Below are 18344 nucleotides of genomic sequence, written 5' to 3' on the forward strand. Positions count from 1 at the left end.
TGGCGCCATCAAGATAATGTGACAAGATATGGTGCAAAGTGCAGCATATTTAAACCAGTTGTTGGGGCCTGTTGCGTTTGCAAGATAACATCAGTTAGGTTTGCCAGTATTAAGGGTAAGAACCAGTTTTTGACTTTTTTTCTTCTAGTACACTCGCCCAAATTGAGTGTATCCAGCACATGCAGAAAACCTCTGTACTCCCAAATGTACCGCACACTTTTTGTGTTTTTTGCTCCACATCTGGTGTATGTTTTTTTTTATAATCTTTTGATCTTTGGCTTTGCTGTGATATGCAAGTAGACTGATGATTAAACATTTCCGCTGTGGCAAGAAGGCGTGTGTCGTGCATGCAATACAGGATGTGATGTCGGCTGTCCTGGTATGCATCTGTTTATTGCAGCTGTTTAGAGAGACACTCGAGGCTTTTCCTGTGGACCTCTGAGAGGCGGAGGAAGTGTGTCCTAATAGCAGAAAAGAAAAGACACAAAGAGGGAGGGAGGATGAAGAGGAGGGTAGATTCTTGGAGCCCGAGCGTTTCGCTGAAGGGTGGAGACTCGGAGCAGCAGTGAGGAGGTAGGATCTCAGCGGGAGTAGACACACAGAGAGAGAGGGAGAGAGCGAAAGCCATACAGATAGAGGAGTGTGTGTTGTGAGCGTGGATGTAATCGGCTGCCTCTGTGTGTGTGTGTGTGACAGAAAGAGATCAGCAGAAGGCAGAACGCGTGGATACTACTCCACATGACTGGCTGCATTTGGATTCACAGAAGGAGAGCACACAACCACAGTAAAGGTTGGTTGAATTTTTATTTACATTTTTGCTTCCTGACATTTAGTTATTTTTTGTAATTTGGTGGCATGTGGGTTAATCGCATCTGAAACAGGGTGTGTTCCAGAGGGGGGGGGGTTACATATCCATGATGTCTTTTTTGTCAGCGCTCGAGGGGTGAGATTGATGCTGCTGGCTGGTTTACGTCATGGAATCCCCTCCTCCCTCTAAAATCACTAAAAAGCTCCTTCCTCAGAGGTGAGCCGCTGTTTAATACCCCCCTCCCCGTCCATTATCTCCTCCTATATATGTGTGTGAAAAGAAAACAGGAGAGTGGGCTTTCTTCCTTGCTTTTCTTATTCCTCACTCCTCCTTCTTGCCTCAGGATTGGGCAGATCTTATAATGTGGGGCCAGAGGAATTAAGGGCATCTGTTTCAGGGGATATTTGCCTGAGCAGAAGGGATGGAAAAGGCAAAGAAAGAGGTGGATGAAAAGCAGGGTGGGGGTGGTTGGCAGGAAGAGATGCAAAAGACGGAAGCAGCCGAAAGTTATCCAGAAGCTTTTCGTGAGGCTTCCTAGCCCTCCATTGAGGAAAGGAAAAAGCAGTTGACAACACACAAGCTGGATGTAGTGGTTGTATCAGGCAGATGGCTGAGGGAGAAGGAGGGAGGGAGGAGGTGGAGAGGGGGGTGGTGGATGTTTTTTTTTTATGGAGCTTAAAGACTATATAGATGCTGACAGCGGCACACATTCAAAAGAAATGCAAGAAAACAAACACAGATGCGCTGTTTTTCCCCGGTCTTAGCCCGTCACACAAAGGCATCGTCATGCACAGCTCACGTTAAATCACCCAATCATGTGCATGCAATTGTGTTACATATCCAGGCCTATTACAACTGCGAGCTGGAATTACGCAAGAGCTCGCGTCCAGGCAGGTCGTACTGTATCTCAAAGAGGAACTGCTCCGAGGCCACATCAGCTGCATCGATGTTGAGACTAAAAGAGCGGCTCACAATGCCTCACAAAACCTTGAGTGTTTTCCAGAACCCCAGTGCCGAGTCTGTAAATAGAAAGCGAAGGCAGTAAGGGAGGAACGACTGAAAAAGAGTAAGGGGAACCGAGCGGTGCACGACTTGCTGAGCATGGTGACCTCTCCCTGCTCCTTTCAGAACCTCCGCCCAAAAATGATTCTGTTTCAGGGTAAAGTGAGAAACTACAGTTAGCCTTGTCATCTGTGTGTCAGTTTCCTTATTTAAGATGTGAGCAGAAGTGACTTCATAGGAAAAGCAAACATGAGGTGGGAATTATGTTGAATTAAAGGCTTTGACCTTTGTACTCAAAGCGCTTGTTTGCTTCTAACAGTGTTGATTTTGGTTTTTAAGCTCATTCGACTGTGCTGTGTTCTCAGCTGTCGTTTAGGTAAAGAGGAAATCAAGTCATGAGTCTTCGAAACAAAGCTCAAGCCAAGTCACTAGACTTTAAATGTTTTTTTACAGTCTAAACGCAAGACCTAATTTTTACAATCTGCATATAAAGAGAAATGTCCACCATGCGTAGCTGTGCAGCGGGCACCCGGTTGATACGGTCGACTAACTGCCTGAAAACAGAGTAGTTTGAGTTGTTATGTCTTCATTGTCCACTGGCATGTGGCTGTGGCGATATAACTTTAACCCTCTTAAAGTACGCATCTAGACAATAAGTTGTGGGGAAAGTATTCGGAGTCAAGTCACATAGCTGTCACACACTTTTGTGGCATTGTTGTACCGCTGCTGCCATTGGGGAGCGCTATTTCTATAGATTTGTGGTTGGGTGGGTGGTAGATGTCACATATCCACCCTAGCGCAGGATACGGCCTGAGTTTTCCCAGCAGACCACTGATTCCAATGAAAAAAACATTGTTATTTACATTTTTATTTTTGTGAATTAAGTGTGAGCCGGATCTACCAGATGCAAGTCTTATCCAATCCAACTCAAATCCTCGAGTTTCAAGTTCGCAGGAGCAGTTTTTAGGTCTCCTGGAGCAAATCCAGCAAAGGCTAAAGCCACGGCAGAGGTCACTGCAGGAGGAAAATTTACAGCAAGTCTGACTCGAGTCCAAATCAATCAGAAGTGTTTAGTTTCCAGGCTTTTAGTTTGTAAAAGCTGATCAGAAAGACCAGAAGCCCAGTGAGCGTCTGTAATGGTCCCTCAGCAGAATCCACACAAGCCCGGATGTTTGTGATATTGTTAACAGCCCAGGAATCTGGCTGTGTTATTCTCTTGCATGCTGATTAATTTCAGAGGAAAAATGTGTTTGTGCTGCCATGAGCGAGGACAAAACTCCTTCAGATTCCCGTCAATGAAATCACGGAGAACAGAAACTGACGTACACAAAAGATGCGACCACACTGTCTCATTCCAAGTATCATTTAGAGTGGGTAAAAGACGTGATTACCCCCCGAAAACCTTCACAAAAATCAGCAGCATTATTTGGCTGATGACCCCCCAAAGAAAAAAGAATTGGGTTTTTTTCTTTGTGTTTGCTCCTGAAGCTCAGAGGCTGTTCCCGTGAGCGCCAGTGCATTGTTTCTATCCCACTAACTGCACTGCTGTTATGAAACACGCAAATCAAAGGTTTAAAATGCTTTACGTTTGAGGAAAAGCCAAACCACTTGGTCACTGTTTCAATCTGACAATGCAAAAACACACAGGACCTTGGCTGTTTGATTTAATAAACATAAAAGACCATATTTGCACTCCCTGGAGCAAAAGAAGCCTCCTCCCTGCTGCCTCCTTGACTCCCAGCGGATGCGTCATTTCCTGGGCCACTGCTTTCTCCCCTCCCCCCTCAGGGACCTAGATTACCCCCACTACACATGTATACAGTATATGTACACACACAGCCTCTGAGATGGTAAGATGGGCAGGGCGTCCTGGGGGTGGCACAGATGTCCAGGCTCATTGAATGATCGTGGGTGGTGGTGGTCTGACTGGGAGGAAGTGGCACGAGGAGGGAGCACGAAGCAGCTAATACGTGCCAAAATTAAAACAATGCTGGGGGAAAAATTAGCCTGATGATCATCATCGTCATCATGAATATTTATTTCACTTGACACAGATTCTAAAAACGTTTTTTGTGACTGAATCAATAAAACAGATTTACAGCTGCGTGCTTGCTAGCCCTTTAAATGGTTCAATGATTAAATTAGCAGCTAAAATGTTTTAATCTTACATGTTTTTGTTTTTTAAATGATGGAGATTTGAAAGAAACATTTAGATCCTTTTCTATTTCTTAGTGAATTCGCTTTACAGTGCTATATTAAAAAGCAATGGCTTTAGAGATATTGAATGGGGATTGTGTATTTTTCATAAATCATGAATGAAACGCAACCACAAGCCTCCCTCCCACACACAATATAGATCCACAGCACTGAGGCGCTCTTTTAGTGCTAAATACGCAACTCTGGTGGCTGACATGAGATTTTCCCGCGATGTTTTCACACGTTTTTCAGTCAGTGCATGTTCAGTTAGCTAGTACAGATATTAACTTGCACTATGTTTTCATTTCTTTGTGTTTTCAGGCTTATCAGTGAGGGATAGGCCTCTTGAATGGGCCGGTTTGTGATCAAACCTCCAAATGTTCTTTATTTCTTCTACTAATATGATGCCGCTCAGAGCCCAGTATAACTGAAGACTGTGATGGAGAAGGGCATTCAGCTGTCGCACTCAGCATCATCTCCACAGACAGTTATGACCTGACAGTTCAGCTCTCTGTGTCTCATCGCTTCGTCTTTGCGTGCAGAGGGAGGGGCGTCCTTTCTCCTGTTCAAGGGCAGGGATCCGTGCTAAATTACAGTCAACAGTCAATATCTTCCTGATTGTGTTCATTAATAACTCCGGAGGTCAGTTTTATGTTTCTGTACTTCTCCTTGCTGCGGTCAAAGCCACTCTGGAAGAAGGTATTGCTACCACATCCTCTCTTTCATTTTTCCAACAAACTTTATTTCCAGCTTTTATTTGCTTTTCTCTCTCTTTCTTGGTGTCCTCTAGTATCCGTTTACACTTTTGCAAATCTTTCTTTAGCTGAGTGTGCCCTTTGCTGTCTTTAGTTCCCCAGTGACATCGCAGCTCAGTGTCCTATGACGCATTGAGGATGGTACAGTTACTCTGTTATACTATGAGAGTCAGATGACTGAAGTTTTTGCACACTTTTTCTTCTGCACACTCACACAAGGCTACAGAAATAAATGGAAAAACTACATTGTTAAAAAATCCGCAGCCAGGTTTAGGATTGGTTTTGTTTGGTAGGAAAGCATGAAATACTGACTCAATGGGAAGGATTGCAAATACTTCTCTCAGGATGCTATAAGCTCAGCTTGATTAATATGAAAAGAAATAACATTTTATTGCATACCGTCATTAGTAGCGAGGTATACAGATAGTTTTTTGTAGGATGCAATATGCCAGGGAGGATAGGGTGGATTTCAGCCCTCTAGCTGGCACATAGTTAACCAGGACTGCACAGAAAACCCTGTGTGACTTCTGGGTTGCTAGTTGCCATCGAAGTTTGTATGGATGACACCAACTTGTCTGCAAACACTAGCAAAATACAGTGTTTACAGACAAGTCTGATCTTTCATGCAGACAAGTGCGGCAATCTGCTAATGACCAGAGCAATCAGAAGGAGGTTTTTAATGCAGAACCCTCTTTTCACTTGGCAACAGCCAACAAAGTCCTGCAATCACTCATGAACTCATTGGGGAATCTACATTTTTCACCCCAAATCTGTCAGTTTGAAAAAGGCAAAATTAAATGCCAATTTGTCTACTAGGGAAGAGAAACTTTTACTTTTTTTTAAAAGAAAAACTACAAAAAATAACTTTTCTTTGGAAATAACCAAGAATTTGTAGTAAATCTGCTGGGTTTATGAGTGTAACTTAAATGTAACAGCAACAATAAGTAAGGGGGCTTTGAGGAAGGTGTGCTGTTTGCATTCTTGTAAAGACAGGCCTTAAGAGACCTTCAAATGAGCTCTGAGCAGGGGTTACTTCCTGCCTTCTTGCTGTCCCTGCAGACCCTTGCAGGTTAATCACTGACTCTCCAGGGTCCAGATGGCTGAGCCAGGGACACATTTTTAATTACCACGCTCTGATTTCACACCCTAGGCATCACAGAGGACAGAACACTCCCTGCGTCGCTGCTTCAATTTCTCTTTGGATGGTGTAGGGAATAAAAGACAGGATAAATAAGGTGTGCACTACAGAAGTGAAAGGAGTTGGAAAAAGGGAAGGAGAACTGAGCCGAGAGCCAGCCTGCATGGGAGTACGTAAGAGATCGTCACTCTCGACAGGCCAGGAATTATATTTTCCTCACCAGGATGTTTCCTGTGGCGCTTAATCACCCTTTAAGTCAGCGACACCCAGAGTCGAGCAGCAGCTATAATCACATCTATGGAGGGCCTCGTCACAAACACAGACCCCCCGAAAGCCTGTAGGAAGAGGTTCAAAAAAGCTCCAAATGTCAGGGGAAGGATGGCAGAAGGGGTTAGATTGATTCTGTGGTGTTAGAAGCAGGACAGAGCATGCTGGGGGTGGTTCTGTCATATCGGTGAACACCTGTCTGCCATACAGGGAGGGACGGGAAGCAGAAGGCTGGAACAAAGGAGAGAAATGGATCACCACTCACATGTTGCATTTGTTTTTTCCCGCTCACCACAGTTTAGCTAGAAATTCTTTACTGGTCTAAAAGTAAGGAACGATATTTCCAAGTATTTAGATAAAAAAACGAATTCCTTGGACTTAAGTATTTTAACACCCTTTGTCTTTCATCCACTGATCTCGCTGCTGCTTTGCAACATTAATATGACGACATAATCTGTTCACCAGGAAATCAAATTCAGCAACTTTTTTCTTTTCTTTTTTAAGAATGGCTGGCTTTCCTGACTTTCCCACAGCATAAAGTGAATTAAAATAAGCAGGAAATTACCAAAGTTAGTGCAGCCATTACTATAAAAAAGACACTTTGTCTCTTTTCTATAGTAAATGAGATGAGTGTTTATTTTCACACTCACAAGAAGTGTTTGTTTCCCCACAGAATGTGTTTTATTTCCTGATGTCCGACCTGGGTGGGATCAAACTAGCTACCTTTCAGTTACCATGCAACATTGGAGGCACTTGATTAAAATGGCAACATTATATGGCTGGAAAAGTTGTCTAAAATACACGGTAATGTTGTTTGAAGCGTAATTTATGTCCCACACTTTTAAAAGTTTATCGTCACCTCCAGGCCCGACAGGTGAAGTACATTCAGAAGCGCCTCATTCTCTTAATGGGCAACAGGGGGCGACTCTTCTGGCTGCAATAATAGGTCTTATTGTAGAGAAGATCACACACAAATACAGCTATGTTTTAAAAACTGTTATAATTGGCCTAGTTGGGAAAAAAACATTGGTCTGGGTTTTTTTTTTAACGTTAATCACAAACTTTGTTTGGAGGGTAGCAGACTGCTAAACTAGCTGTTTAATTTCTTGCAAATTCAGTGTTTATAAAACTTTACTTTCATATTGCTCTCGATCCCAGCAGCAGCCGACAGAAGATGATTGCTGGAAAGTTCCCGGATGTAAAAGCAATTCTTTTGATTGACAAGCCGGATGTTTCTGTGAGCAAACATGTGTTCTATATAAATAAAACTTATGATGACACAGTCGCATGTTACTAGTCATGTGACTCTGCCACTGTGTAATGTCAATAACAGTTATTAGTTAGAATAACTGGGTGATACACACAGCAAATAAACTCACAGGCCAGTTCATTGGGTACACCTGTTCAACTGCTCCATAATGCAAACATCTAATCAGCCAATCACATGGCAGCAACTTAATGCATTGAGGCGTGTAGACATGGTCGAGATGATGAAGTTTAAGCTGAGCATCAGAACGAGGAAGAAAGATGATTTTTGTACCTTTGAACATGAGCTGGTCTGAGTGTTTTAGAAACTGCTGCTCTACTGGGATTTTCCCACACAACCATCTCTGAGTTCACACAAAGTGATCCAAAAAAAGAAAAGATTCTGTGAGCAGAAGTTAACTGGGCAAAAATGCCTTGTTGGTCTCAGAGGTCAGAGGAGAATGGCCAGACTACTTTGAGCTTATATCAAGGCAACAGGTACTGTTTGCATCTCTGAATGCAAAACGCATGAACGTTGAAGCAGATGTACTACAGCAGAGCACACTAAGTGCCGCTCCTGTCAGCTAAGAATAGAAAAATAAGGCTACAGTTTGCACAGGCTCACTAAAATTGGATGATGGACGACTGGAAAATATCGCCTGGTCTGAAGAGTCTTCATTTCTGCTACGATATTCAGATGGCAGAATTTGGCATAAACAAGATGAAAACATGGATTCATTCTGCTTTATATCAGCGGCTGAGGCTGTTGGTAATGGCCCCGGGAGCCTGAAACATGGGGAACATTTTCTTGGCACACTTTGGACCTCTTCGTACCAACTGAGCATCATTTAAATGCTGCCGCCTGCCGCTGACCAGGCCGTTTATCCCCATCTTCTGGTGGCTTCTTTCAGCAAAATAATACACTGTCACAAAGCTCAAATCAAACTGGCTTCTTAAACATCACTGTTCTTCGACTGCTGCTCTGAAAGTGCAGCAGCATTTGACTTTTTTAGTGGAGTATCAAAAAAACTTTTTCTTTGCCATCAAGAACTAAATAAAATTTCCCGTTAAGAGATTTTACAAGACCATCCCGTTACACACTTCACACCTGCTACAGCTCTCCTGCTGCTAGTTTAAGAATCACTGCACAGATGAGATTATTATAGACGCTTGCATAACACAGTGTAACAATGTAGATTAATGGCACCACCAGTGAATCTGGAGGGGCTACAGTGAACTCCAAGACTGCAAGAGTCCTCTTTCTTTTTGCTTGTTATTTAAACTCCAAGCAGCTTCAGCATTGCTAAAATACTTTGGCTCAGGGGTCCTGCAGCTGTTGGCAAGGCTTTGTTAATGGATTCCTCATTGTAACGTTGCTTTAATGTTGCGCGCTGTGTGCTACCATGATTTATGATGGCAGGAATTCCCATCCTCTGCAGATCTGCTCATGCGGGATAATTGGCCCATTTATCAGAACTGAGATGCAGAGTCACAGATGCATTAAAGAATGAATCTGAATGGCCAGAAGAAGAAAGGACAGGCTGATAGAGAGAAAGTTAGGGTCAGCACCCACTGAAGACTTAAAGGAAGAGTTGGACATTTTTACAAGTGTCACTATTTGTGGTTTTGCTGAGAGTTAGATGGGAGGACCGCTAGCACTGTTGCTTTGTTTAGTGTAAAGACTGCAAATGAGGACAAATAACTAGGCTACTTCTGTTCTACCAGCACATCTAAATCTCACTACACAGCACTTTATATTCCATATGTCTTCCTGAAAGCCTGTAAAACCTCTTTATGCTAAGCTAGGGTAAACAGCTGATCTCTGTTGTACATATTTATTGCATAGACAGAAGAACGATCAGCCTTCTTATCGTGATGAAAACATTTTAAGTTTAGTCTGAGGATTAGTATGTTTGCAACAGAGGTAGCTGTTTCCAAGTTAAGGGACCAGCATAGTTCATGGAACAACTGGTCTGGGGAAAAGCAAAGTTATAACATACAAAAGGCTAAAGTGAAATCAAGTGTTTAAAACAATAAAAACTGTCCACTGTAGCTATTTTCTTTTCTTCTTTAAGGTTTTTTTCCACCCTGCTCCCTCTGTGTTGTGGACTCCACTGCAATTCCTTTCCTGTTCTGGGCAACTTTACAAAATCCGCACTTGAGTTACGCACAGCGTCATCTCAGTCAGGCTACCCAGTGTTGGTTTTTATGGAGGACCACATGCAAGCATGTCATGCATAGGTTGTGTACCCATAAACCTTCACTCTGCAGAGCAAATCACCTATGCAAATGACACAAATGCAATATCACAAATTCCAAATTATCCACATTATACTATGGAATACCTTGAAGGAATTTCTTCAGCTTTGGCACACACTGTCATCGTTTGAATCCATCAGACATTAGTGTGAAAGGGCGACATATTTTTGAGTAAATTCACCTTAAATCAATGACAAAGTCCCATATCTCTCAGGACATTGGTGACATCCTTCGTGGCATGCATTTTTATGAGCCTGGACAGACTCGTAAAAGTTTGACTTGTGCTTATAATTAAGGATCTGGCTACAAAATAGTCACACATTTAACCCCTTCAACACTAAACTTTGTATGGCATCAACAAATGGGATCAAACATTAACTGATGAGTTTTGGTGGCGCTACAGGCAGATTATGTTACCTTGTCCCTGCCCTATCTTTGAGATAGCCTAACTAGCTGTTGAAAAATCATCCTCTCATCTTTCTCTCAAGCATATTTCCTTTAAAAGTATAAATGACTTTGCCTTGTCACTTGTGCTGTGGTGCGCTGTTTCTCCATCAGTTATTTGTCTTTAGCCCAGTTTGTAGGAGCTATCTGTGACATTCTGACACACACTGATCAGAGGACAGAGGCTGCACAGACATGCCTTGGCGTAATTTATCTGGAATGTGGGATTGAAAGCATGCAGAGCTCTGATTCCGATTCTCACTCCCCTTCTCTTTCCTTCTCCTTGTTTGCAGAGAGTGTGGCAGACACAAACTGCTGACTGAACTGCAGACGCGCACCAGGGCAGAGTGCGGAGGAGTAAGTAGACAAGGTACGTCCAGGCAAGAGGAAGAAGGTTGACGAGAAAAGACGCATGGCGACATCTTTCTCAATCTTGTGGCATGAGGGCTGTGAGGGACCAAGCAGCCAAAGCAAAGAGGACACAGGCAAAAAAGTATCTTCAAAAAGGGTTTTCTTTATTTTAACCCTCAAAAAGTCCAAAATTAACAAAATTCAAAAGCATACTTAGCAGGCCCATAAAAGAGGTCAGCTAAATATAAACATCCACCGCCCAAACCCAGGTAACTCAAAGAAAGAGAAACATAATTAATATAACAAAACATTTTAGAAAAACCAAACAATGCTACTATGTGCGCGCCTCATCATATCAGTGTTAGGTTTAACCAAATGATTAATAAATTATATTAATGAAGAAAACTGCAAAGCAAACTAATAAAGTGAAAAAATGGACTGATTTACCCCTGTGTGGCTGATGCCATCACAAGGGCACGGTGATGACACAGCCCTCTTGCTGCTGCTGCAAAGAGTTTGTGAACTAATCGTGACAGCTGCCATAAAGTTGTCGACAGCTTACACGGTTAAGGCCTCTGTCCATCTGAATGCATTATTTATCAGTGTCACACTTATCGGGATGATGACACCAGACGCAACATCTCAGAATGGTATTTTAAGCAGCTAGCAGAAAGGAAAGGAAATTAGGTTGGAAGGAAGGAAGGAAAAGTGTGCATCTGCTACATGTCACCATCACCCCGCCCTCCTTTAGCAGATATGAAAATGTCAGGGTGGCATTTTTGCACGCTCCAACAGTAATGAACAGGAAAGTGACCTTGCAGCCTCAGTGAAAGCTCTGCCCAGTTGCTTCTTACTTTTTTGTTTTTCTCTTTATTCTCTGTTTTCCAAATTCATGCTTTAACTTTAGTGTCATTTGGAGACGTTTTTGCCATTTTTAACCAAGCGAGCAATGTAGCTTTTTTTGTTTCATCCCTTAACAATGTGTTAAATTAACTTTGATGAGATGAAATATAGCCCTTTGATTAATTAACTACACCCTTACTGCTTCCATATGAATAAAGAGCACTTACTTATTAACTCCTCCCTGTGACCTGGAAATTAAACTCGGAGTGCCATTTAAAGGATGTCCCAGCTATTAAAATGTATCTGGAGGACAAGAGAAGGCCACCTCTGCACTAGTGTTTTTAGCCTGTATTTATAAAGTAAGCGTGGCACACAGATGGAATACACAAAATACAGAGGGACTCCGGGGACTCTAGGTACGATATCTCGTCACAATGCGGCATGTGGTGAATTTAATTAAACGCAGACCTAATTATAAAAGCTGGCGTGAACACTGTTACGCTCATCAGTAGTTGGGCTGTAACGAAACAATTTATGATGTATCTGTGCCAAACATCATATTTAGTTGACACGAAGCGCTGAAGCCTCATCGTGTTAAACGCCTGATACCTGCAGTCCTCTCGCCTCGCGTCTCTCCCTCATCTTCTCACATCTCTTCACGTGAACTAAGACACAAGGGGAGGATGCAAGGACAGGAGGAAGATGTAAAAACTGAGAAATTACAAAAGGGGACTTGACTTTGATCATTTAGCTTCTTCCATATTTAATACAGCGTTTATTCAAAACATCAACTCTCCTTGACAATTTTCTTAAAATAGGCTATTGTGCCTCTTTTTTTTTTTTTGGGCATGTGTTAAAATGGAAGACCTACTTTTCTTCACGTATCCCAGAAACCTTACAGAGTGACATTTATCCCTATCAATAGTCTGATGATACGGTGGCCTGTTTTGACGTCTCCCAGGGGTGTTGAAACAATATTGTGGCCTTGATATAAACGACACTAAAGACTAATTTCTGTTCAGCGATCATAACTCTCTGTCCTATTTTTATTTTGGTGAGGGACGAAAACGAAGTTTGCTTTAAGGGCTTTTAAAACGCTAACAGAGTTGATTAGCAACCTCATAATGGATGTTGGGCGTTTTTTGGCACACCATGACCCTACAAGGTGACGTTCTCCTCAAACTAAGAACATCCAGGATCCCTCAGCTGCAGTGGCTATAAACCATCGTGTTTATGTTCCACTCCTCGCGCTTTGAGCCTGCTGCGGGCTGTTCTCACGGATCGTCTACACGTTGTCATTTGGTTTGCGCTGACATCGTGCAGAGATGTTCCAGCTTAGGTTAGAGGAGGGGGAAAATGGAAAATGAAAAAATACTCTTCCTGTCCTCAAAATGTTTAACCTTTGTGTTGATAATTAATCTTCTACATTGTATTGGTTTCAATTTTATTGTTTCAGCTTATGCAAAAATTACAAAAACAAGCCAGTTGGAGCTTCTTGTGCATGATGCTTTACAGTTTTTATCCCATTTATTTTAGGGTTACTCCAAAGATTAAATAGATTAAATGGAGCACTGTAACGAAAAATAATTTCCCCTAGGGATTAATAAAGTATTCTGATTCTGAGATCACTGTAGTACTTTTTAATCATGGTATTTCTTTTTATCTGTAAACCATTTAAGAACGCTTTAAAGTTAAATTCTCTGCTTCATTTGAGTACAATCGATCTTTAAAGCATTGCAAATATAACATGGAATCAACCCGTGAACCTGTGCTGAGGAGCAGATGTGCCACCGCAGAGCGTTAATGTTTATGCTTTGCTCCAGCACCCCACTGAGATGAGTGCTGAACCCACGCTGAGTCGTACCACAGCGTGCACAGACGAATAACGAAGGGGGGCTCCAGCGATGATTGATCGCACACCGAGGATGAAGCCGTTTTGGAGGGCTTGATCCATTTAATCAAAGCAGCTGGAGAACTCAGGGGAGGCCCTCAGGACACGGTGACAAATGTAAAGAATAAATAGTTGGAGAAACGTAATGAAGACGCTGAACAGTTTCATCGCATGTAAAGACCTGTGAGCACGTTGGGAAGTATTTTCCACCAATATTTAATCACCTAGAGTGGCAAGAAATGTGCACCTTCAAAGGCGTTCCAGAGAGAACTTGAGGAGCATTGAAACTTCTCCAAGGAGGCAGTTGTTATTTGTTTGATCTGCAAGAAGCCCATTAAGCATTTGAACAGTTTTAATAACTCAATACAGTGGCTACAGTTGAGAGAAAAAATATGTGTATTAAAAATTGCTATCTTCTTAAAGATATTTGAATAAGTAGATATTTTATGAGCCTCTGTCCATCCATTCTTTAGGTATACCTGCTTTACCCTTCAGTACACCTGGTCTACTGGCTGCCATAGGGCTGTCAAAGGAGGAAAAAAAACCACCACTCACATTTGTAGCCAATTTAGAATCGCCAGCCAACTTTCTATGCACTGTGAGAGTAAGCAAGACTACCTGCAGATAGAGGTAATATACTCAAACAAAGGGCATGTAAAAAAGTTTGCATTTAATTTAACATCTTGCAACTTTTATATGGAGGAAAAGTCCAGTTTCAGCAAGCGTATGTCTGCTTAAACGGGGCAATAATAGCTTCTGAGGCCAGGTTGCTTCCTTTTTCACAGAATAAATATCCTGTTATGTTGAAAACAATCAAAACCTCAAATGAAATGTAGTTAATTTTCATGGCTGCACACCATGTTTTTCATGAATTGTCCTACATATAAGGCAGAGACAGACGCTGTGCTCTTGTGTGACACTGTGACTGAGTATCACCACATATGTTTAAAAAAAACAAAAGATATTGTGCATAATGAGAGCTTTTCCTTTCTGAAACCTCTAATGTTTCTTATCCGTTTATCTTTTTTGAAATTTAGTACCGGACAAAGCGCCACCCCCACACTCCCCTCCCACCTCCCCCGCCTCCCTCTCTTACTGTCAGGGGCTGCCTAGCAACTGACACCATAAATAATATGCTTGTGTCTGTGGTTTGTGTGTCTGTAGGCATGTGATAATAAACAGGGTATCTGTTACTAGCACTCCTCTCTGCATGCCTGTTACACTATATCCGGGGTAGGCAACTCCAGGCCTCGAGTGCCGGTGTCCTGCAGGTTTTAGCTCTTACCCTGGGTCAACACAACTGGATCAAATGATTAGTTCGTTACCAGTCCTCTGGAGAACTTCAAGACATGTTGAGGAGGTAATTTAGCTATTTGAATCAGCTGTGTTGGATCAAGAACACTTTTAAAACCTGCAGGACACCGGCACTCGCGGCCTGGAGTCGCCTACTCCTGCACTATATTATAGTGCTCGTCTCTGAGCTGAAATGGTTGGGATGTTTAAATCTCTTTCTGCTACAGGCAGACAGAGCACGCGAGGCCTGACTGATAGCGCCCATGGCGAGCAATAACACAGCCAGCATCGCACAAGCCAGGAAGCTGGTGGAACAGCTGAAGATGGAAGCCAACATCGACAGGATAAAGGTGCGCTGGCACCTCGTGGTTTATGTTTTTAATTAGGTTTCCGTCCGTTAACTTACATTTATTTGTTTACAATTGGGCTTAAAAGTTTACAGAGCTAATGGAGGTAAACAATAGCAATGAATACTTCATTTACTTTTAATTTTTGCTAATGTATCCAAGTAAAAATGGTAAATGGTAAATGGCCTACATTTGTATAGTGCTTTACTCAGTCCCTAAGGACTCCAAAGCGCTTTACACTACATTCAGTCATTCACCCATTCACACACACACATTCACACACTGGCAATGGCAAGCCTATTAAGAACAAACTGTACTTACAAAGAGAGCAGCAATCACTGTTACGGTCATAAAAACAGACAAACGCAGCTGTCGCACATGACTTTATTATTACTTTTCTGATTTACAGTACTGTGCAAAAGTCTTCAGTCAACTCCCATGTCTTTATATTTTGGTGAATGAGCTGGACTTTCACCAACAAGGTGATCCCCAAACAGCTATTAGCTGAAAACGTGGCGTTTCTCAGCATGGTGTGCAGTGTGTCCTTAAAAATGTGAGAAAACGGGATAAGTGGAGGACAAAAAAAGAGGTGGCCTAAAAAACTAGCTACAGCAAATGAGGAGTATATGAAAGTCATGTCCCTAAGAAATAGAGGAAAAAAATCACCAAAGTTCTGGAACAGGACCTGAGAGATGTATGAGGAGCTTCCATTTAATAGTCCCTGAAGCCTCATTGGAAATGGCCTCAATTGGAAGGGTGGAATCAAGAAGCCCCAAACACACTGTCAGTAAAAGCATACCTGGATAGAAGAACACACAGTGGAACACTATGAGTCATGGGCAGACCTCCCCACAGCCCAGACCTAGAGCTAGATGTGAGATCATCTTGACAGACAATGGAACAAAAAGCCAGCCAACATCCAAAGAAGAGCTTTGAGTGTCCTTCAAGAAACCTGGAGACTATTCCTGAACACCTTAAAGACTAGAAAGCTCACCTAAGAGAGTTCAGGCTGTACTGTAGCATAAAGGTGGTCGGATCAAATAGTGACAGGTTTTGGATTTATATACTCTACATATACTGTTTCCCATTTTTATTTGAAAACATGAAGAAGTGGGGGCCAGCTTGAAACTTTTGCACAGTACTATATGTACAGATGTGTATGGAAGCCTGTTTCTGCCACTTAAAAAAAATAAAGTATCGTTCTTGACATTTTGACTTATTAACTCGAAATTACGAGTTATTTTCTCAAAATTTGGAGTTAATAAGTCCAAATTTCGAGAAAATAAGTCCAAATTTCGAGAACGAGTTATGGATACTTTTTTTTTTTTTTGTAGTGGCAGAAACGGGCTTCCATAGATGTGTAAGATCAGAATGATTAGATGATTTATTTGGTTAACTTAACGAAATTTAACATTAGGCATTGCCAGAGCAAGTCACATGATGAGGGTGGTAGTTTGTGAGAATTATTGATGAAATATTGTGAGTTTTAAAGTAGTGCTAAGAGGTGAGACTTACTTCTAGGGGTACTTTGGTAAAGCTAAGCTAACCAGGATCTAGCTCCTGCATGCTGCTATGCGTTTGAAATCCAGATAAAAGACAAGCATCCGCCTTCTGATTTAACTCTTTGAATTAAATTGGACTGGTGTTTTTCCACACTGTGCACGCCAACTTGAACTGATACACTTGTGTGTGTGTTTGTAACTGCAGGTGTCTAAAGCTGCAGCAGACTTGATGTCATACTGCGAAGCTCATGCCAAAGAGGACCCTTTATTGTCGCCGGTGCCAGCGTCGGAGAACCCGTTCAGGGAGAAGAAGTTCTTCTGTGCCATCTTGTAAACTCGGCACGTCCCTGCAGCAGTCTGCTAAGTGTGGGGACTTTGAACATGGACGTTCAAAACACATAGAAATCTTCTAGTAGGAGGGCACGTCGATCATTGCCCCCTTTTCTCGAACGGCACCTAAAGAGTGCAAAAATTAAAGTGTAACCATTAAAGCGGTGCAATTGTTTTTGAGGGGCTGTGCGGCATGTTGAAGGGTTCTGCGCTTTTAGATGACACAAAAGGGATGATGACGACGATGAGGAGGAGGAGTGTGATGATAACCACCTAGAGACATGATGGACAAGCAGTCAACCTACCATGTCGTCGGGTTGTGATGTGTAACAACAAAAAATAGATAAAATGAGAAAAATATGGATGTGGTTCTTTTGGGACTTCCAGATGTTTTGTTCAGTGGTTTAAGGGTTGGTTGAGCTCTGTAGGAAAGCAAAAAAAAACAAAAAAACTACGCCTACCACTAGACGCCACCTGTATATTGGAATGTTTTTTTTAAGTTGTTTATTTTGTGTTTATTCCAATTTTACCTAAATATCTTTCTATAACTACGTGATTACTGAAGTCTTTTTTTTTTCTTTTTTTTTTTAACACCAACAGGTTAGTGAAAACTTTTTTTAATGGGATGTCTGACACATTCAACTCTGTGACTATTTACACCTTTACCTTTCTGAAAATCAGTCTCTGTGTATCAACATCTAGCCTGTCTGGCACATGTGATGCAGTTTGTCTCCTTCAGATACAAACCCTCTTTCTACTATTTGTATGAAATGACTAGCAAGTAAACTGTGCCGTGCTGTGAGTTCTGAATGTTTGTGTTTGTATCATTAACTATTGCATGAAACAGTCAAATGATCTTCTCACTTTCCTTTCATGTGGAGGTTGTATAAAATAGGCACTCTCATTCTGGAGGTGACAAAAGTAAATATTAAAACAAGAATGATTCAATGCAGACTCAACGAGCACATCTCTCGATTATACATGATACTGCTAAAAGCAGTAGGCAGCGGATCTGTGAGATTATTTTTTCCACATTGCTTGTAATCATATATATAAACTAAGAACCTCTGGAAACATCACATCTGCAAGCTGACACCGGTTTCATAAGAGAACATTTACTCTCATGAAAAAACGACTTTAGAAATATTTCTTTGTAATATTTGGCATCCCAAACTTTGACATCTCCACCACAGTTTAAAATAAAGTTTGAGAAGTGCAACACAAGTTCATTAAAATGGCTCCAGCAGTGTGTTTGGCAACTTTAAAGGACATTTACTTTTTAAAAATGGTAACAGTGTAGCTATTTTGCTGCCCTCTGCAGGTACTGAAAATGCAACTGCACGAATTACATTTAGGTTTTCCTAATTTTCATTTTAAATCATTATTATTTGCATTTAAAATGTAAAATAAAAAGTTGTAGACTAGCTAGATTTAACATAAAAAATCCATGTCTCTTAACACTACATAACAGTCATTAAGGTCACTGAATCAAAACCAGAACTTTAGCTTGTCAGTGTGGGTTGATTCTATGGGCCACAAACAAGGAGTCAGTCAGCATTAATGACTGAGAACCTTCACAGTCAGTCAGCATTAATCATAAACAAAACGGTGAAATAAAACCACATTCTTGTATCAAAAAATGTAAAAAGGTTATTGTCAGAAGTGGGATTCGA

At 41.7% G+C, this 18344-nt stretch overlaps 1 protein-coding gene across 3 annotated transcripts; it reads left to right on the forward strand.

The window, feature by feature from the left end:
• The first annotated feature begins 435 nt into the window (after positions 1–435).
• Positions 436–17262, forward strand: gng2 (guanine nucleotide binding protein (G protein), gamma 2). 3 transcript variants are annotated; one of them, XM_080871404.1, is made up of 5 exons: positions 436–573; positions 697–790; positions 10408–10484; positions 14720–14842; positions 16547–17262. In XM_080871404.1, the coding sequence occupies exons 4-5, from the start codon at positions 14756–14758 to the stop codon at positions 16673–16675; spliced, it is 216 nt and encodes a 71-aa protein (XP_080727530.1). In that variant the 5' UTR covers positions 436–573; positions 697–790; positions 10408–10484; positions 14720–14755; the 3' UTR covers positions 16676–17262. The 3 variants fall into 3 exon arrangements, with proteins under 3 accessions (XP_080727530.1, XP_080727529.1, XP_080727528.1); XM_080871403.1 differs by lacking the exon at positions 436–573 and adding an exon at positions 13673–13829 and having other exon boundaries at positions 580–790; XM_080871402.1 differs by lacking the exon at positions 436–573 and having other exon boundaries at positions 580–790.
• Positions 17263–18344: the final 1082 nt, after the last annotated feature.

This window comes from Rhamphochromis sp. 'chilingali', assembly GCF_963969265.1.
Source record: "Rhamphochromis sp. 'chilingali' genome assembly, chromosome: 21".
Taxonomy (NCBI): Eukaryota; Metazoa; Chordata; class Actinopteri; order Cichliformes; family Cichlidae; genus Rhamphochromis; species Rhamphochromis sp. 'chilingali'.